This window comes from Equus caballus, chromosome 1 (genome assembly GCF_041296265.1).
Source record: "Equus caballus isolate H_3958 breed thoroughbred chromosome 1, TB-T2T, whole genome shotgun sequence".
Taxonomy (NCBI): Eukaryota; Metazoa; Chordata; class Mammalia; order Perissodactyla; family Equidae; genus Equus; species Equus caballus.
In genome coordinates this window covers 9,259,081-9,279,662 of record NC_091684.1, presented here as the reverse complement: position 1 = coordinate 9,279,662, position 20,582 = coordinate 9,259,081, and the positions used below count along the sequence as shown (strand labels likewise).

The window sequence follows — 20,582 nt, the reverse complement described above, 5'->3', positions numbered from 1 at the left end:
CTGTGTGCATGGTCTTAGGGTGTTGGTTTAGGGACCCTGGCTGGGCCAGTGTGAGCTTCCAGCACCGGGAGATCGCAGGCTAGGAGTGCTCAGTGACACCGCAACAGTGGGTCTGAAACTGCCAGGAGCTTCTGGAAATTCCTGTTCTGAGGTTGTCTTTGTGCTCATCTCAGTCATAGAGTATCTTTAAAACCTCATGTCTTCACTTTTCCTAAGACATTTTCTCTCCTAGAGCATTTTTGGGTAGATTTTATTTTCTTGTCCTCAAAACACAAGTATGTTTTTATTTGATTATGAAGTAACTCATGTTCATTAAAGGAGATAGGAAAAACTCAGAAAGTATGAGAAAAAAACCCCAAAACCATTCATTGTTCCACTAACCTAGAAAAATGCAAATCATGCTTAACCTTTTCAATTTCTTTGTGTCTGTATATACGTCTTTTTTAACACAAAATTGGGATAATTCTGTATCTGCTTTTTGAAACCTGACCTTCCCCCCTTAATATTCTATTGAAAGCAATTTCCTTTTTCCTTATTGAAGCTCTTTTAAGTAACTTTCGTGGCTATGTAGTATTGCATCACGACCTGCCATAGCGTTCCTTGCCAGTGCCCTACTGGACATGTAAATTGCTTCCAGTTTCCCTCTCATACGCAGCCCAGGTGAATACCCTTGTATATACATCCTTCTCTATATTCCTGATTATTTGCTTAGCAGTCCTCATGGGGTGGTTGTGGGGCCATGAGGCTCAGTGCCTGTTTCCATTTCTGAAAGGAGGTATCAGTCCGCGTCCTTACCAGCTGCACATACCAGTGCTCATTTCCCCGCATCCTCGCGTACACGCCTGTTTCTTACTTTTTATAGAATAGTGGTCTTTGAGTTTGACTGTGTTGACGTTGTTCCTTGTGCACATTCCTTAGCCAGGAGGCGTCTCCAGGAGTCTGCGGGGCCCGGGTTCCTCTGGGCTGCAGGCTGCAGGTCTAGTGCTGGTTGTCATCTTGAGGCCTCTCCCTGTGGGTGCGTGCCCCTCAGGGCTGAGGTACAGACTGAGCCTGGTGCCCCTTCAGCCCCAGCCCTGCTGTTTGCTGCCCGTGAGAGGAAGTCCTCCTCCTGGCAGAGTCCCGGGATAACTAGGAAACTTGTGGACTGTGGGCTTTCTTGGGAAAGCTCTTTGGTGCTGGAAGTTTTGTACTCCCAGACATCGCCATCTGTAGAATGGGTGCTGCCCCTGCACCTTGGATGGGGAAGAGGAGACTGTGGCTGGCAGACAGATATTTAAGAAGGATGCTTTTGTTTTGTTTTCTTTTTCTTTTTTTTTGAGGAAGATTAGCCCTGAGCTAACATCTGCTGCCAGTCCTCTTTTTGCTGAGGAAGACTGGCCCTGAGCTAACATCCATGCCCATCTTCCTCTACTTTATATGTGGGACGCCTGCCACAGCATGGCTTCCCAGGCACACCATGTCCACACCTGGGATCCAAACGGATGAACCCCTGGCCACCGAAGCAGAATGTGAGAACCTAACCGCTGCACCACTGGGCCAACCCCAAGGAGGCTTTTTGAACCCAAACCAAAAAAGCTGCCTGAAGGGCTGTGGTGCCCCCTCCAGCTCTCTGCTCTCCGTGTTCTGTGGGAGTCCGACCTCCCCGTGTGTCTCTGTCTTCCTTTCACCATATTGCAGTCAGAAAGGAACTGCAACCCAGGCCTGACAGGTGGGGTTTTTTTATTTCCCCCGGCAGCGCACCTCCTGACCTCTATCTTCTTGCCAATGATTTTTTAAATCCTAAATGATTTGGCAATAATTGCTCCTCCTTGCGTGATTATTGCCCTTGACCGATAGTAAATCTGTGAAATCCCCGGGGGCCTGAGCACACTTTGGTATGCGGAGCCCACAAGCTGGCCCAGACAGGCCTCGCTGCTCCGGGCAGCTGCACCCCCAGCATCCCACGCCCCGCGCCCCCCCACCACACACGCTGTGGGGCTCTGCCTGGATTTGGCATCAGTTTGTCATGCGGAACCACAGCTACTGCTCCTCAATGTGAGTTCTTCCTCCAAGGGCCCGGGTCCCTCTGGTTCCATCTCTGTGGGCCACATCAACAAGTGTCCTCATCAGGGAAGCTCTGGGAGTCTCTATTCTGAGGGGGAAGAATTTCTGCTGCCTTAGTGTGTGCACGCATGTGTGCATGTGCACAATGTTTTATTTTCACCAAAAGCACGGAAGATGCTGATGTAATAATGGGAAGACCCGTTTCATTTCCAAGGAACCTTCTAGCAGAATGGCCCCTGGAGCCTCTGGCAGCAATGGACAGGGGCCTAAGCCGGAACACTGTGAATGTTCAGGTTCCAAGACACCTTCTTGAGAAGGGCAAAGTAGAATCTCATGCTGGCGTGTACAGCTGGCCCAGGCGCCGGGGCCTCCCTGCTCCAGCCCTCTCCTCCCAGGTGAGCCGTGCGGTTGCTCGGGTGACCTTGGCTTCACATGCACCCTTAGAATCGCCTGTGTGTGCAGCAGGCTCTGCTGCTGGTCCCACTTCAGGGAACACACGTAGCCTCTGGCTGTCTCCTCTGGTGACTGATGATTTCCACACAGATGTATGGCAGCTTGATAAACACACAGATTTGGATTTGGTAGTGTCTTCTCCAACATCCGTCATTCTAGAAAAAAAATCTTGCTACTGGTGCTATTATATACTTAATGTTTCTTTAAATTGATTTTTTTTTTTTAAAGATTTTTTATTATTTCCTTTTTCTCCCCAAAGCCCCCCGGTACATAGTTGTATATTCTTCGTTGTGGGTTCTTCTAGTTGTGGTATGTGGGACGCCGCCTCAGCGTGGTCTGATGAGCAGTGCCATGTCCGCGCCCAGGATTCGAACTAAGGAAACACTGGGCCGCCTGCAGCGGAGCGCGCGAACTTAACCACTCGGCCATGGGGCCAGCCCAAAATTGATTTTTTTTTTTTTTAACTTAAATAAATGTATTTTAAAAGAACTTTTGATCACTACTATAAATGGAAAACTAGAATCACTCACTTACCAGAAATAGATTACTCTAAAAATAAATACAAAACACGTACATTAAAAATGTATGTTCTTGTTCTACCAAAAATCAAGTAGTATATCACCAGGATGCATAACTCACTTTGGTAAACATGGGATTAGATGGAGAAAAGGTCAGAGAAAACGGGTGAAATGCACGAAGTTTCCGTTATTCATTGGGGAGGCTCACAGTGCTGTTGAGGTGCCTCCTGTGTCCCGCAGGGGCTGTGGCTGCCTGCAGTGGGCAGAGTCCTCAGCACTGCTGGTCGCTGGCCAGCTCCTCCAGGCTTTCTCCCTCGGCCAGTGTCCCCGTGGCCTCTCTGATGGAGGTCCCTCTGGCCTCTGTTGAACATGATTAAGTGATGGGTCTTGTTACCCCCAAGGTATCCCGTGCTGATGGTTAGAAAAGCCTCGTATTTACCTGGCACCAGCTCAGTCTTTGTCCTTTTCCACAAGATCCTCGTGATTCCTCCAGTTATTTGAAGGCCTATTCAACAGATGTTTCCAAGGATAGTTGCTTCAGGCTTATTAGCCTGTGCTTTTTGGAATTCATTGTGTGGCCTTCTCTGGTGAATGGTGGCAGATGGGTAGTTAGCAGATGTGTGGTGTCCCCTGCCTGGAATGCTCTTACCCCTTTTGCTACACTCCCTAACCTGGTTGACCCCTGGTTTTGAAGTTCAAAACCTCACCTCCTCCAGGAAGCCTTCCTTGACCACCACCAACCCACAAGGTCAGGACTCACAGCTTCCTGCACTTTTCTTCCCTGTGCTTTGTCACAGGGCCTGGCTATGTGTCGGTGAAATTATCTGGTGAACATCTGCCTTCTGCATTTAACTGGGAGCTTCACGAGAGTGAGGACAGTGTCTCTTTCACTGATTGTGTCCTTCCTGCCTGGCACACAAAGGATACCCAGGTGCTGGGTCACTGGAGGATGGAGTGCCGTTGTAAAGACTGTGGACTGTCTCCAACAGGGCCAGACTAGGAGTTTCCTTAACAGAACGTTTCCCAATATTTTTTTCCTTTTAAACCTGTATAGATAAGTTATTATGTCCAGGCACTGTCCTTGATGCTTAACTTATATGATCTCCTTTAAACACCACACCAGTTATACCCATTCTCAGGTTGAAGTGGAGGCTTACCCAAGATCACAGAGCTTGCAAAGAGCCGAGCTGGGATTTGAGCCTAGTTGCTCTGGCCCCGTCTGAGACTTGAGCTCTGTGTGTTCGTTCTGCTGGTCACACAGGGCCTGTCTCTGTTTCCACTACCCCTTACCCCCCACTCCGAGATGGAAGGCAGTTCTATCTGGACTCAGTCCTCGCAGGCAGGGTCCGTACTCATGGTAAGACACCCCCACTTGTGAGTGCCTCATGGTCTTCATTTTGATTTTCCTTGATTTTGGTTTGTGTGTTTATTCATCGGTCAGCCCTGCCTAGCATCTCAGTTCCAGAGAGGAAGCTTGTGGAGTAACTGTCGCTTTCAGAGCTGCTGTCCCAGCAACATTGGGACGCTCACCCTGTCACAGGAGTCTGGTTTCTCAGGCCTGTCTGGCCTCTGACCAGGGAAGTTCCTGACTGGGCTGGAGAGCAGATCTGGAACACATCTGGTGTCTGAGGTGTTCGAGTCTTCTTCCCCTGGCAGAATCTCCTGAAAATATTTCGAAGCTTTTAATCAGCTTTTTGTGGTAGTTGAGTGAGGGAGGCTGCTCTTTTTTCCTTTAAAAATACATTTATGTAAAAAAGTATAAATCAATTTAAACAATAATATTGACAATCCTGTTGATATGGCAAAAGGAGACCCAGTACGGACTCAAGTTTCAGCAAGACTGAAGTGGACTGTACTACCTACCCCCCAACTCTTTTTGTTGGTGACCAATGAGAAGTCCTATTGGCCATGCCCCCCGAGTGTCTCCAGACATGGACAGCCATGCCTCAGTTCAGAACACTGATCTACTCATTAAGCTTTTGTTGGTCGTCAGCTAAGTGCCAGTTATCAGCACGGGGCCCCACCCTCAGGGAGCTCACACATTCTGGAGTGAGATAAGAGGTAGGGCCAGTATAATGCAGTCAGGTGCATGCCTTGCTGGGGGTAATCAGAGTGTGCTTTTGGAGGGCCCCAGAACCGGCCAGGGGGTTGAAAGGTGGTGATGCCCTGAGCTGAGTCCTGAAAGACTGGTCGGCGTTGGCCAGGAGATGTAGGGACATAAGCAGGCGGAAAGGTCAACACGTGCCCATGCGTCACCCTGTCTGAGGCCCTCCAATCCTTTCTCTGGATCCATCTTTCCATTTAGTAACATGGTCCTCTTCCCTAAAGGACTTCCTTTCACATTTCTTGTGTGTGGATCTGTTGGTGAGGAAGACTTTTAGCTGCAGATATCTGAAAACATCTTTATTTCACATGTTTTTGAAAGATAGGTTTGCTGGGTATGGAATTCCAGGTTGGTGTTTTTCCCCCATTTCAGTACTTGAAAGAGGGTGCCCCCGTCTTCTCACTTGATTGTTTTCAACAAGAAATCTGAGGTCTTGTCTTTGTTTCTCTGTACATGACATCTCTTTTTCTCTGGCTGTTTTTAACATTTTCTCCTTGTCACTGGTTTTCAGCAATTTGGTTTATGTTGTGCCTTAATGTACTTCTCTTCATGTTTCTTGTGTTTGGTGTTGGTTGGGATCTTGGACCTCTGGATTTATCATTTTTATTGCGTTTGGAAGTTTTTCAGCCTTTATTTCCCCAAATATTGTTTCTGTCTCCTCCTCTCTCATCTAGCATTCAGGGACTCCAATTACATGCATATTAGGCCCCTTAGAGTCATGTCATAGCTTGCTGATGCTCTGTTCATTTTTTTTAAATTACTTTTTCTCTTTGTGTTTCATTTTGGATAGTTTCTATTGCTGCCTTCAAGTTCATTAATCTTTTCTTCTGCACTGTCTAATCTGGAATTATTGTCAGCCAGTGTATTTTTCATTCCAGACATCCTACCAGTCGGGCAGTCGGGTAGTTTTCATCTCTAGAAGCTTGATTTGGATCTTCTCTTTTATCTTCCATGTCTCTGCTTAACTTTTGGAACATATGGAATGTGGTTACAGTAACTGAGGTAATGCGCTCGTCTGCTAATTCTCACATCTGTGTCAGCTCTGAGTCAGTTTCGATTGATTTTTCTCATTATGTGTGATATTTGTCTTCTTTGTGTGTCTGATCATTTTTTCTAATTGCATACCAGACATTGTGAATTTTACGTTTAGGGCTGCTGGATATTTTCGTATGCCCATAAATGTTTTTGAGCTTTGTTGTGGGAGGCAGTTAAATTACTTGGAAACAGTTTGATCCTTCCAGGTCTGATTTTAAGATTTGGGAGGCAGCGCCCGAGCAGAGGTTAGTCTAGGGCCAGTTATTCACCACTCCTGAGGCAGGATGCTTCTGAGAAGGCTACCCAGTGCCCTGTGAATGATGAGATTTTCCAGTCTGGCTGGTGGGAACAGGCCTGATTCTCAACACTGTGTGAGGTCCAGGCACTGTTTTCTTTCATTTTTCAGTGTGCTGCTTTCCCTAGCCTTGGATGGTTTCCTTGCTCGCACGTGCTGATCAGCAGTTGGCAGAATGCCGCATCATTTGGGGACCCTCTGCAGATCTCTGCATTCCTCTCTGGGTAGCCCTCTCTCCCAGATACTCTGTCCTACCAACGCCGGCTGTCCGGGTCTCCCAGCTCTTGGCTCCATCTCCTCAATTCAGGGAGTGTGCCAGCCTCCACCTGGCTCCACCCTCCCTGTGCGTCTAGAAGCTCTGAAGGGAGTAAGTGGGGAGTCGCAGGGTTCCTTGGTTCATTGGTTTCCTGACTCGCCGAAATCGTCCTTCATCACTTGATGCCCAGTGTCTTGAAAACCGTCGTTTCATAGTTTAACTGCTTTTCTAGTTGTTTCAGGTGGGAGAATACATATACCAAAGGCCGCTTTTTGAAATGATATCCAGGCTATGAGCATTTCCTGTGTGTGTGTGTGTATTTTTATTTGCATGTTATTTTGTTTTTTATAAGTAGTATCTCCACTGTTGAAAGTAAAACCTTCTAAATTGTGGGCTACAAAGATTTGCCAAGAGATTTACTTAGTTTTGATGGCCAATGAACACATGAAAAGATGTTCAGCATCACTAATCATCAGGGAAATGCAAATCAAAACTACACTAAGATACCACCTTACTTACGCCTGTTAAAATGGCTATAATCACTAAGACTAAAAATAACAAATGTTGGAGAGGGTGTGGAGAGAAGGGAATCCTCACACACTGCTGGTGGGAATGCAAACTGGTGCAGCCACTATGGAAAACAGTATGGAGATTCCTCAAAAAACTAAAAATACAAATACCATATGACCCAGCTATCCCACTACTGGGTATCTACCCAAACATCTTAAAATGAACAATCTGAAGTAAATATGCACCCCTATGTTCATTGCAGCAGTATTCACAATAGCCAAGACATGGAAACAACCCAAGTGCCCCTTGAATGATGATTGGATAAAGAAGATGTGGTATATACATACAATGGAATACTACTCAGCCATAAAAAGACAAATTCATCCCATTTGCGATAACATGGAAGGACTTAGAGGGAATTATGCTAAGCGAAATAAGCCAGACTGAGAAAGACAAACACCAGATGATTTCACTCGTATGTGGAATATGAACAAACACATGGACAGAGAAAACAGTTCAGTGGTTACCAGGGGAAGGGGGTTGGGGGGGCACAGCAGATGAAGTGGAGCACTTATATGGTGACAGTCAAGCAATAATGTACAACTGAAACCTCACATTGATGTAAACTATTATGAACTCAAAAAACAGAAAGAGATTTACTTAGTTTTCACAAAAACAACAGTTGGCAAAATAACCTGGTTACACGGTGTTGAGCTGCAGGTAGAATTCAGCTTATGTTCAAGTGGAGGCGAGACAGTGTCAGCCTCATCACGTGTCATGGGCACCATATCACGTTGATGTCTGCTGATCGATTTTAAATGGCCTAAATATGCACCATTCAGAGTGTCGGCCCATGGGGGCCAGTGGGAGACATATTCAAGGTGAGTTGACTTTTAATCAGTGCGATGACAATATTACTTTGTTTAATTTGTATTATGGTGGTTTTAAACATCAAGTCAAGCAGTTTATGATGCCAGAAAGGATGAAGGAGCACAGGAATAAAACCCTTCTGCCACCTTTTCTGAGTGCATTTCGCTGTCTGACAGGCCGTCATGATTGGGGACGATATCGTGGGTGACGTGGGCGGTGCCCAGCAGTGTGGAATGAGAGCGCTGCAGGTGCGGACCGGCAAGTTCAGGTGAGTCGCCGCGCGGCCTGGTTCCTCAGCCTGCCTGCCTGCCTCGTGGATTCCCCGCGTGGCCACATTTTTCTGTTTTGTTCTTCAAAATAGAGAGGGTTATTCTTTCCAAGTAGAAGAGCAATATGTGGGCATCTGCTGACTTTGACGTAACTGTGCTCTAAGGACGGGCCTGCCTGCCCTCCTGTAGCGGAGAGTGGTAAGGGAAAGCAGCTTTTAATCCGGTCCGAGTTTCGAAACTAGGATGTGCATAGCTGTGTACCGCACACAAAAACAAAGGCTCCGGCGACGCAGGCCCCGCCGGCAGCCAGTCTGGCGGGACTAGAGCTGCCCCATTTCGGCAGGGCGGTGGGATCCTCCGCTGCGCATGCGCCTGCAGGTTACCGCTGTGGGCGCTCTGCCCGCCTCGTCACCCTCTTTCTCCTTCTGCCCCGACTTCTCTGATCTGCAAGAGACACAGAATCCAGAGGCGACAATCCTCAGTCAGGGACGCTTGGAACTGAACCACCGCCTCCAGAGGAGCTTGTGTCTTTTCTTGGTCAAAAGTCAGTCTGGTCGTGAGCAGGTCGCTGATGGGCGCCTGTTGGGGGTCGGGCGCTGCGGGCACATGGGGGTGCCCTGTGGTGACCGGCTCTGGCTCGCTTGGCTGTTGAGAGTGCCTTAGATGTCAAAGTGTTGTCTTGCCTTATTCTAGATAGTATCGTTTGTGGCCATTCAGAGAAAGGACAGTTTTCTGGATGCTGGAGAGACTTGGTTAAAACATGGCTACCCAGGGGTCCTTGGATTTGGAGGGAGGGGTTGTTACCTGTGTCCCTAGCGATCTGCTTAGACAGGGTCAGAGAAATATATTAGAGGGCTGGCTCTCACTCTGAGGCCCCTCTCCTATGTGAGGGACCCAAAGAACTTGTGGGTTGGGGCCGTAGATGGACATAAGGTGAGTGAGGAAGTCTCGGTGCACCTGGGGTTTGGGGCCAGAAAGTTCTGGAACCCACCTCCTAGACCATCCCAGAGCACTAGAGGCCCTCTTGGAGCCCCTGGCACGCCTGAAATATGGAGCTTCTTTCTTCCCCAGGTCCTCAAAGAAGGGTTTCCTGAGTCCCCTCTGCCATGTCTGGCCTAATTGAGGAGGGAGACCCTACTCACAAACCTCAGAAACATTCTCTCCAGGAGGGCAGCTGGGGGCCCCAAGGTCCCTAATCTCGCCTTTCGCCCAAACTTGCAGGGCCTAGTCCTATTGCTGAGCAGTGGGACTGGGCGCCCTTTAGGTAATGCTGTTCCTCAGTGCTGCCTGGCTCGTGGTGCCGCCCCAGGGTCACTGTCCCATCAGGAGCCCAGCCCAGCAGCCAGCACCTGCTCAGTGAGCATCAGTGACTGATAAACACAGGAGGGACACCTCCTTATTGAAAACACAGCGGTGTGGCTCTGAAGGAGGTGAAGAGTGAGAACTATGCGGTGTTTTGCACAGGATTTCTGATTTCTTGGGGAGAAAACATATCTGTCCCAATTGAATGTGAACTCACTTGGGGGTCTTTCTGGCCAGCCTAAGCTGTGCCCCTATAAACTGAATGTACTGGCCCTGCCCTAGGCCCCAAGAAGGCTTCTAGGTTGCTGGGACTCTGAAGAAGGCCCACACACACAGTGGGGAAGCCCACAAGTGGGCAGGGGGGTGTGTGCGAGGCTGTATCCCACCATACACCACCAGGGTTGGCACTTTTCAGTCTCCCATGACCCTGTCCCCCGGAGAGAGAAACCCCATTAACGGATGGCCAAATCCTTCCAGACTGCCTTCTCTGTGTAGATAAACATGTGGCTAATATTTTGGTTTTTTTCTTTTTACAAAAAGGGATTATATTATTTCATAACCGACTTTTTTCTTGAACGATGTTTTATGGCTTATTTTCATGACTGTTCTTCATAATTTTAAATACCTAAGGAGATACTATATGTAAGTCCTCTTTCCTGCCTGGCACCCAGCAAGCCCTCAGCAAAGGTGAGGTGATGATGGATGGTGATGTCCGTCTCACTTTCAGATACAACCACCTAGCCCTGAGTGGAGAAGATGAGGCTTTTCTTTTCTTGATGGTATTTAAAATTTCAGATTTTTTTTTTTTTTTTTTTTAGGAAGATTAGCCCTGAATTTACTGCCAGTCCTCCTCTTTTTTGCTGAGGAAGCCTGGCCCTGAGCTAACATCCTTGCCCATCTTCCTCTACTTTATGCGTGGAATGCCTACCACAGCATGGTGTGCCAAGCAGTGTCATGTCCGCACCTGGGATCTGAACCAGCGAATCCTGGGCCACCGAGAAGCGGAACCTGCGAACTTAACCGCTATGCCACCGGGCTGGCCCCAATTTCAGATCTTTTGATTTGCTTGTTTGTAAGGACATAAATCTGCTTTGTTAACTATGCAGGATGGAGGGAGGAGAACTGTCGCTCAGTTAAGGTAGCCAGTGAGCCACCCACGGGGGAGGTCACCCAGCAGAGCAGGAGGCCGGGTTCTGTGTGTGAGAAAGCAGGCGGGAGACGTCTCTGCCGTTGGCCACTATATAAGGCCAAGCTGTCTGGTACGGTAGTCACAATCTGCAGGTGGCTGCTGAGCGCTTGAAATGTGGCTGGTCCTAATTGAGATGTGCTGGAAATGTGAACTACTCACCATATTTCAAAGACTGAGTGGGAGGAAAAGAATGTGAAAGAGCTCATTCATTCATAATTTTTTGTACTAATTACATTGAAATGTTGAAGTGCTGATATTTTTATCTTTGTTAATGTGGCTACTAGAAAGTTCTAGCTTGCCTCTTCGGCTCACATTAGAGGTCGGTGTATTTCTGTTGGACAGAGGGGCCCCTGCACTGCCCCCTTCTCCCTGCAGATGGCACTCTTGGAGCGTGGACCGTACCCTGGTCGGGGCATGGCCAGCTGGCCAGACCGGCTGTGTGCTCTGCAGCCCCTAAGAGGTGGGAAATCCACAGAGGCCTCCGTGGCACCCTGCATTGTCTCTCTGCAGATGTGTGTCTGGCTCAGGGCTGGTGAACAGCCTCAGAAGTCAGCCAGCACCCTCGCCACTGAGCATCGTCCCTTCCTTCCACCCTTCCAGGCAGCTCCTTCCCGGGCTGTCCTGGCCCACCCCTGGAGCTCTCCGCCCCTCTGTTGAGCGGGCAGCACTGGGTTTGGAGGTCAGCATGGCCCATGTCTGCACAAGACGTAAGCCAGGCAGGGGCAGAGGCTGTGTCCCATATGCGAGCAAGGTGTCTCCTTCCTGTGTGCTAGGACCTCTCCTCTGAGAGGCCCTGCATGGCCTCACAGGAGCCAAGGGTCACTGGATGGGTCAGCTGGGCTTTGGAAGGTCCCATGTCCTCTCTTGGTGGCCTTGGGCTAGCCTTGGCTGAATTGGGGGCTGGGGGGCGTGGAGAATGGCCTTGTCATGGGCAGAGGTGCAGAGAGCCGTGCAGTGAGTGGGTTTGGCGCTTACCTGGGGCCAAGGGGCTTTTCTGCTGGCTTGAGGCCCAGGGCAGGATGGGGAGGCTGAGCCGAGTGCGAATCTGGGCACTGTCAGTCTGTAGCACTGGAAAGGGAGGGAGGCTGGAGGGGGTGACATAGGGCCTCCTGATGGCCCCGCTGAGGATGCCCCCTTAGGCCAGTGTTTTCTAGTTGTGCACACACATGCACACACACATATGTGCTTGCACACACACATGAACGATTCTGTTTCTGAGGCAGCCAGTCAGATGTCTGCTGGTGGGTGTGAGATCTGGACTTGCCCGTGGCTGTGAGATCTCCCTGTAACCTTCCATGTCTTCATCCCCCTTGCCTCTTTCTGCTTTTATCACAAAATGGCCCAAAGAGAGGAGACTGAAGCCTCAGAATTGGAGAGGCCACAGGGCGGCCGCAACTTGGGAAGGAGGGCTTCGAGGGCCTGCCCCGCCAGGAAGGCTCAGCTCCTTCGCAGGAGGGGCCTCGCACTTTGCCCAGAGGGCTGGGTCACTATGCCAACCCCACACGTTCGGGCAGGAGAGGCTCACAGGGCAGACGGCTTGCAAACCTGCCCCCGCCCAGCAGGCGACCTGAGCCGTGGATGGAACGACACAAAGCTTTCTTTTCATACCTGCTCTATTTGGAAGTCCAGCCCAGCCAGGGTGTGGCCCTCACCTGGCTGGCAGGTGAAGGCCTTTTGGGCCTTCTGCCCACCTGCCTTGTTCCTGGCATGTCTGACGCATTGGGTCTGTTGGCAGAACCGTCCTCCAGCCTGAGGCCAGGAGGCTGCTACTCCTCCACACTCCTTGAGATCCCACCCTGACCACAGGCTCCAGACACACAAGGGTGTTTCCTTCACTGGGGGCCCTGTGGCCATTGCTGGCAAGTCTTTCTGGTCCCAGTGTGTCCTGGAGACCCAGAGGGTGCTGGCTTGTGCACTACCAGGGGCCTTTTCAGATGAGACAGCTAAAGCCTGGCCCAGGGCCACCTCGTGACGGTTCGCAGAGGTTGGGCTGGAGCCCGACTTCTCCTTCCCTAGTTGGGTGCCTTTGCCACCACCTTTTTCCTACTGGGAACATCCTGTCCTTGTGGTCACATTCTGCAGCCATAGCAGTCACGGTCCCAGCCTCGATTCAGGGCCCAGGCAGGGCTCCATGGCTGACTGATGGGCAGCTTGGCTGGGCGGACCGGTTCCCCCACTCCCGGGCACTGTAGCCCCCCTCCTTTTCTCCCTCCTTCTCTGAGGGACAGGCCTCATCTTCCATGGGGGCCGGGGCTGGCTCCTGTGTACCCCATTCTGGAAAATTCAGGCAAGGGACACTCTTCCCAGTTCTGAGACGGCCTGTCTGTCCCCAGTGGAGGAGGAGTAGCTGGCAGCGTGTGTGACAGAGCCTTCATACCTCCGTATGTCCCCACCTGGCCCCTCCTGGGGACATGCCACAGACGGGATAGTGTCACCCTGAACTGTCCCCACATCACTCCGTTCCCCATTCCACGCTGCACACCACAGCCGGCACCCGGGTTCTTAGGCACAGTCATAGGTGTCACTGAAAGTCCCCTCCAGTTGTGTAGTTGCTGTATAAATAAACCAGCTACACGGAGCCCGCATTGGATTTTCTCTTGCTATTTACTCAAGGTTGGAAGATGGTTTATGAGCCCAGAACATTTTTGACAGTTTGCCCTTTTGGACTCGAGAGGGAAAGTTTCCTGGGACCGGGATTCCAGATGTCCTCCCAAGGGCCCCTCCTGGGCTGGGGCTCGGGGCTCCATTTGCCCCAAAGCTTAGCTGGGGCCCGGGTTCTGCTGGGCACTTTCTGCCCAGTGGGGCAGCTGACAAATCTGGGATTCCAGCCACCTTACAGAGGCTGGAAGATGAGGGGATGCAGAGAACTTGACAGAGGAACTGGAGACTGGAGTGGAACTACCCCAGAGCCCGACTCAGATGCACCCTGAAACAGCTACTGCCAGCATCCCCCTGGGGCTCCCGTGGCTTTGCAGCCACTGAGTTCAAAGTTTTTCTTACGAAGAGGCTCTGCTTTCTCTTTGGAATGAAATAGATTTTACTTCTAGTGCCAGGTAGTGTTTGAGGGAAGTGAGTGAGCTGGGTGTTAATTTTTCAGCAGGCACAGTGCTAGCTATGAGGGCTGGGGTTGGGGGTGGTGGCCCAGGTCAGCAGACACAGGAATCAGGAGCCCTCCATCCCTGTGTCATGTCACAGCACTGCCATGTGTGCACTGAGCAGAATCTCCTGTCCTCGTGGATGAACACTTCCTGAGCCTTGGGACGCTGGGAGATGCTCCTGGCTGGGGAGGAAGCCCTGGGCACCTTCAGGTGGGGCAGTAGGCCAGGCACAAACTGGAGACAGGCCCAGCTGCCACCCCAGCTGCATCCAAGCTGGTCCAGCAGGGGAGAAGGGGTTAATGCTAAACTTGGGGGCTCACCCCTGGGTGTCTCAGGTTCCAGTCCTGTCTACCAGTCAGAGGAGGGCAGTGGGGACAAACCTGCGGAATATTGACTGGAATGCGTCAGTGGGCCAGCTGGTCAGCCTGCTAGGCAGCCTCGGTCTTGCAGGTAGATGGAGACTGTGGGCTCGGGTTGTCGGGGGCACTCCTGGGCTTCAAGAGAGGTCCCTCAGCTCGCCTGAGGTCACACAGTAGGGGTGTGCCCAGATTTGAGCCTATATGCCTTCTTTTTCTTGTGTCTTTTTTTGTAGCAGCTTTATTGAGAAATGATTTACATGCCATACAATTCAGTGGATTTTCAAATATTCACAGAGTTGTGCAACCTTCACCACAGTCAGTTTTATAATACTTCATCACTCCAAAAAGAAACTCCGTACCCTTTAGCCATCATTCCCAGATCCCCTCCACCCCTCCCAGCCCTTGGCAACCACCAGTCTACTTTCTGCCACTTCCTTTCATTAAAAACATTTTTCAAAAATTTCTTGTTGTGGTAAAATATATATAACGTAAAATTTGCCATTTAAAAAATTGTGATGTGAATAAAATCTGAATACACACTTTATACATGAATAAGGAAGGAAGCTCCCCCAGGTCAGGAACTGGGACATTGTCAGCTCCAAGAAGACCCCATTCCCTCATCAAGCCCTGGCCTTGAGGAGACCATGGGGCCCGGGATCACAGCCATGTCTTGGTATTCTTTGTGGTTCTCCTTCGTGGGTCTGCCTCCCTCCACGATGGAGTTGGTCTCCTGACCTTTATCCACCCAGAATCACCACATGTGCCACTGGTTCATCCTTGTGGCCATGTGCCCTTTGTCCTCCAGGATGTGGACACGTCTGTCTCTGCCCCTCCCAGAGGGGACACTTGGGTGGGTCCTGGTTTGGCCATTCTGCACAGTGCTGCCAGGAGCATTCTGGTCCGTGCCTCCAGGGCACCTGGGCACGGCCCCTCTAGGATAGATCTGCTCACAGATGGAGTTGTTGGGTCGTGGGGCATGCGTATGGTCAACTTTACCACATAATACTAGACTCTCCCGAATCGGCTGTGCCTGTTTATACCCGCACCACAGTGGGCCAAGCCCCACTCGCTCCCGTGCTCGTCACCACTTGGCTGTTCTGGGAGGGAGCCTGGTGTTCTTCCCAGTTTATGGTCCCAAGGGGTCTCAGGGACAATGCTGGGTACAGACCAGTTCACCTAGACCCTGGGCCTCTTGAGAGGTTGGGGAAGGACCCTGAGGGGCCCCAGGGGAGGGCATTGGAGAGGCAGAGGGGACACTTGTGGCAAGGTCAGTGGCTTGTCAAGGTGGGTTTGGCCTATCTTGGCCCCGCCCCTCCGGCTCCACCTGCCCCGCCGCTCTGGCTCTGCCGGCCCCCTCCAGCCCCTCCGGCTTTTCCTGGGTTGGGCGGCTTCATCCAAACCTACTCGGTTTCTCTGCTTTCTGATCAGCTGTGGGGGTCGAGGGGTACAGAACTAGGAATAGTATCACTTTCTGGTACCTGACGCTCATTATCCTTGATCCCTGCTGGAGGCTGCTTCGAGCCCAGGGCAAGAGGGGAATGGTCTTCAAACCGTAAACAGCCCTGCTGGGCTTTGCGTGGGTCATGGAGAAACCAGCGGGCCAAGGGCTGGTGGGCTCCGGGCTGGGGGGGTCCCAGGTAGAGGCCAGGAGGTGGCTGCAGAGCAAGGCCATGAGGCTTAGGGGGTGGCCCAGAAGTTAGGACCCCGTCGGCAGCCTCCTAGTCCCAGGCACTTGCCTCTTGGGGACCTGCAGGTAACTCAGGGGTCCTGGAAGGCTCTGGAGTGGTAGGACAGGGAGGGAGGACTGGTCAGCAGGGCCCTCCAATCCCTCTGGATGGCTGGCACATTCCAGGAGTCCCTGAGCAAATGTCCAAAGGTGTGTGCTCTGGGACTCCCACTCCCATTCGCTCCTCACCCTCATGATGTCCCGAGGAGGGGACCGGGGTCATGGTTCCTGTTCTACAACGAGCTGGCAAGGAAGGTGTAAGAATAGGGTGGTGCCTCACAGAGAGCATCTCACACATCAGGGCCTGTGCCAGTGCCCCCTGCGTCTCACCCGGCTCGTCCAAACCTCCCAATTGCCTGGGGGGCTGCCCCTCTTCTTACCCTACCTTATAGACGTGGAAATGGAAGCTCAGTGAGGTAGAGCAACTTGCCCAAGGCCTACAGCCCGCCAGTGTCAGAGTTGGGATTCGAACCCTCTTTGCCAGACTCCAAGGTCTGTGCTCTGAATGCTCTCACACCCTGCTGCCCCCTTCCCCCAGCTAGCCAAGTCTCAGTGGAGCTCCGAGCCGGGGCCAGGTCTCGCCAAGCAAGAGTGGCCACTGTGGGACTCGCAGGACTGTGTAGGTCCCTCGCCCCATTGTGCCCCCTCCTCAAACTACCCTGTGCTCACCGTGGCCGAGGAAAGGGGCCGAGTGGAGATGAGCTGTGACTTGAGCAGGGGCTGGCCCCTGGGAGGCCCGGAAGTTGGTCACCTGACCCCACCCAGGGCCTGGTTCCCCAGAAGTCATGTCTTTGCTGCCATTGTGGTTAAAGCCAGCTAAACCCGAGCCTTCCCTACACCTCCTGTATGTAGGGGGGAGGTGAGGGGGTGCCAGGCAGGTCTGGGCAGCTCGGATGGCTGCAGTGGGCCAGAGAAGTCGGGGGACGCTGCGCTGACAGTGCAGCAGGGACTGTGGACCGGCTGTCCGGCGCTGGGCCAGCCGCCCACCTGCAGTGGTCTCTAACCCTAGCATGAACCTGGGCCACTAGGGCTCTGCTGGATGCCCCCAGGGCTGGCAGAGCCACCTGCTGGCAGAGCCCCTCTGAGACCTGGGCACAACTGCTGCCCCCTCGCTGGAGTGCTGTTGCTCAGGGACGTGGTCAGTGCGGTTGGCGTGAGCCAGCCCAGGGAGCCAGGGGAGGGGAGGAGTCCCCCAAAGCTGTCCTTGTTGCTGCTGTTTTCTAGCATACCAGGGAAGGTGCATTTTAGATCCATTGATGGGGTCTCTGGTTTCTACATCTTCCTCAGAAAGGAAGATGGTGGCTTGGGGCCCCAGCCTGCGCTCACAGACACAGCTCCACGCAGTTCTTTCTTTCTTTTTCTTTTTTGAGGAAGATTAGCCCTGAGCTAACGTCTGCCGCCAATCCTCCTCTTTTTGCTGAAGAAGACGACTAGCCCTGAGCTAACATCTGTGCCCATCTTCCTCCACTTTATCTGTGGTACGCCTACCACAGCATGGCTTGCCAAGCAGTGCCATGTCCGCACCTGGGATCCGAACCAGCGAACCCTGGGCCACCTAAGCGGAATATGCAAACTTAACCACTGTGCCACCGGACCAGCCCCCACCCGGTTCTTATTTCTGCCGATCACTCGATACCTAGTTTGTTTTTGTGTTGAGGTTCATCTATGCCTTGGGCAGGACCCAGATCATGCCTGTGTGATCTCAGCATGCTCCCCAGTCCCAGTGGCAGTGGGCTCCTCTGGGTGGGGACACCCAGGGGCAAGGCCCTTGCCCCAAGCTCCTCTCGCAGCCCCGGGCTGGACCCCACGTGACCCGGTGGCTCTCCCTGCCTTCACCATGCACGAGCACCTACCTGTGCCAAGACCAGGGCAGTAGGGAGACCCAGGGCCTGGCTCCTGTTTCTGAGGGCATCTAGTCCAGCTGGCCGGAGACCTCGTCGTGAGGGAGGCAGTGAGAGCTGAGTCTCAAGGAGCTGGGCATGAGTCTCAGTCACTCCACCACTTGCTAATGGTGTGAGCTGGGATCTCAGTTTCCTCATTTGTCGAGTGGGAAGGAGCCTCCCCTCCCTCAGGCTCCCCTCTTCTGTGTGTGGGGTGCACAGGGGAGGGTTAGGCTAGGCATACGACCCCCATCTCCACCCCCACCCCCGCCGGTGGCATCTTCCCCCTAGTGGGTCCCATTTTGTCCACCCAGCCCAGACCAGGCTGATGGGGTATTGTTCTGGACTCCCTGGGCCTCCCCACTGGGCTCAGCGCCTCCGGGGTACTCTCTGCTCCGTGGGAGCCCTCCACCCAGTGGTCACTGTGGGTTTCCAGAGCGTAGACCTGATCCTTCCCACTGCTGATGGGAGGAGCCCAAGTCCATCTGCCTTTACACCTCTCTCCCCCTCCCCAAATATTTACACAGCACCCACCATGTGCCAGGCTCTGTTCTGGACAGGGAACTAGAGGGAATGTGATGGGGTCTGCTTCCCTCCAGAGCTGTTCTTTCTAGTGGGGAGGGGGCAGCAGTAAATAAGTGGATAAACCCACAAGCAAGATCCTTTCAGAAATGGAGCTCCACAGCCCTTTCCTGACACCCATTAGCCTGCCAGCCTCCTCTCCTGGCAGCCCGTCACCTGTCGCTGCCCAGCTGCCCCATCAGGCAGACTTTCACACCCCCTGTCCTGCTTACATGCTTCCCAGAGCCTGGACTGCCCCACACCAGGGGTCCTCAGATCACTGCTCCTCCTTCAGGGCCTGACTCCCCTCCTGGGAAGCTCCTGGGAAAAGCGTCCCTCATGGGTTCCCCCAGCCTTGGGCTCAGACTGTCTCCCCACCAAACTGGGACCCAGTCACCCTCACCTCCATGGCCCCTGCCTGGCAGTGGTCCCTGGGGCAGCCGAGCTGACCACCTGGTGCATAGGTCGGGGGCGGGGGCAGGCAGTGTAGGGCTGGGCCCAGCTGCCTCTCTGCGCCTCAACTGTGGGTCAGGGGTGTCAGCCGCCTCAGTGTCTGGCCCCCTCATTTAGCCCATGCATTCCCAACGGGGGTGATGTTCCCCCCAAGGGGGCCAAAATGCTTCTTAGGAGTAAAAAAACTTGATGTTACGGTGTTTTGTAGCCTCCCAGAGGGCCGTGGTACGTACACAGGGTGCGGGGTGGGGACTTGTTTCTCCCTGCTCTGCGTGTGGTCCCTGCGTGCTTTTGGGGTCACCCTCCTCCACCCCCAGCCCTCCACCAAGCCATAGGCCTGGGCTTGGAACTCAGGCTTGACCAGTCTGGAGCACGCAGAGCTCCTGGCCACAGTGATGGGTATGTGATCTGAGTCAGGCCAGTGAGTTGGCCCAGGATTTTCCAGAACCCCTAGGAAGGTGGCCAGTGAAATAAAAGCCAAGAAGTACCAGTGGCCATCTTTGCTACGCCAGGAGGAAGCCTTCCCCAGGTGAAGCCGACAAGCAGGAAAGCACAGCCCAGAGACAGAGACTCCCAATTACATCGTTCAACCACCTGGATCTAGCTCTGCCTGAAGCTGGTCCTACTTCTGGCCTTTTTAGTGGCGTGGGCCGATAAATTAGCATTTTTGTGAGCAATGCAGCAGGGAGCACTGTGGTACCTCAGAATTGGTCCAGACAGTCTCTGAGGTCTCCCCGGCTGGTCAGCCACGTGGGCTTCTTTCTGACATATGCCCACTGAGGAGCCTGCCTCAGGGTTCCGCCTTCTTTATGCATGTGGGTGATGTGGTGTGGAAGGCCTGGTCCATGCTGCCCTTTCCAAGGGCCAGATAGAGACCTTTGCAACGGCCTTCAGCTCACGCCACTGCTGACTTTCTCCATGTTCTGGAAAGTGTTGGAAAGGACGTCATTTAACTTTGGAGGAAACTGCCCACAAAGGTGTGTCAGAGCTGTCCCAAAATAGAACAGGTTGCCTGGAGCGGGGAGAGTCCTCATCACTAGAGATTTCCCGCAGGGGCTGGCGGACCTCCTGCCGAGGCGGCTGAAGAAGGGACTGCAGCTGCCAGGGTCCAGGACTAAATAAAGCCTCAGCCCCTCCTGAGGCTGCTGACTTTTAGCTGGCACCTGCGGGTGCCAGGTCGGTTCTGTAGCTCTGGTCCCTGGGACAGCCCTGGGAGGCTGGTCCTGTCTCCCCACTGATGGACACTGATAGTACAAGTGTCGCCACCTTGCATTTGCAGATGTGGAAAACGAGGCCCAGACAGGGCAGGGGCATTGGTACTATCATTCAAGCCCTGGATTCCAGCCAGCCTGTGACCTCCTTCTCTAGGTCACGGGCTGTTAGCATCAGAGCTGGAGCCCCACAGTTAAAACCACAGGTGTCGATGCAGGTGTGCAGGTATCTGCATAGCAAGGAGACCAACAGGGAAGACCTCACTAGTTGCAGGTTGTTTGGTCTTGTGCTTGCATCCTTGGGTGTCTTCTAAATATTAGAAAGGATAACGCTTTTATCAGAACAAGAGTTCTTCTTTACAGTACATTTGTGCCACCTTCCCCCCGTAGGTTTGTGAATTGGGGGGATTCTTAAAAAGAAAAACACCCAAAGTACAACTTCCTTAGTTT

At 52.5% G+C, this 20,582-nt stretch overlaps 1 protein-coding gene across 5 annotated transcripts in view; it reads left to right on the top strand.

Moving 5' to 3' along the window:
* LHPP (phospholysine phosphohistidine inorganic pyrophosphate phosphatase) overlaps positions 1-20,582 on the top strand; it is a 139,563-nt gene that overhangs the window by 37,413 nt on the left and 81,568 nt on the right. For 2 of the 5 annotated variants that reach the window (XM_001489690.5, XM_070275835.1), the window contains exon 6: positions 8,261-8,352. The exons of 2 other annotated variants lie outside the window; for them this stretch is intronic. In XM_001489690.5, coding sequence (XP_001489740.3) covers positions 8,261-8,352 — 92 coding nt within the window. Of the gene's footprint in view, positions 1-8,260; positions 8,353-10,473; positions 11,099-20,582 lie in introns of those variants that run through there. One more of the 5 variants, XM_023637470.2, reaches the window with a different exon arrangement.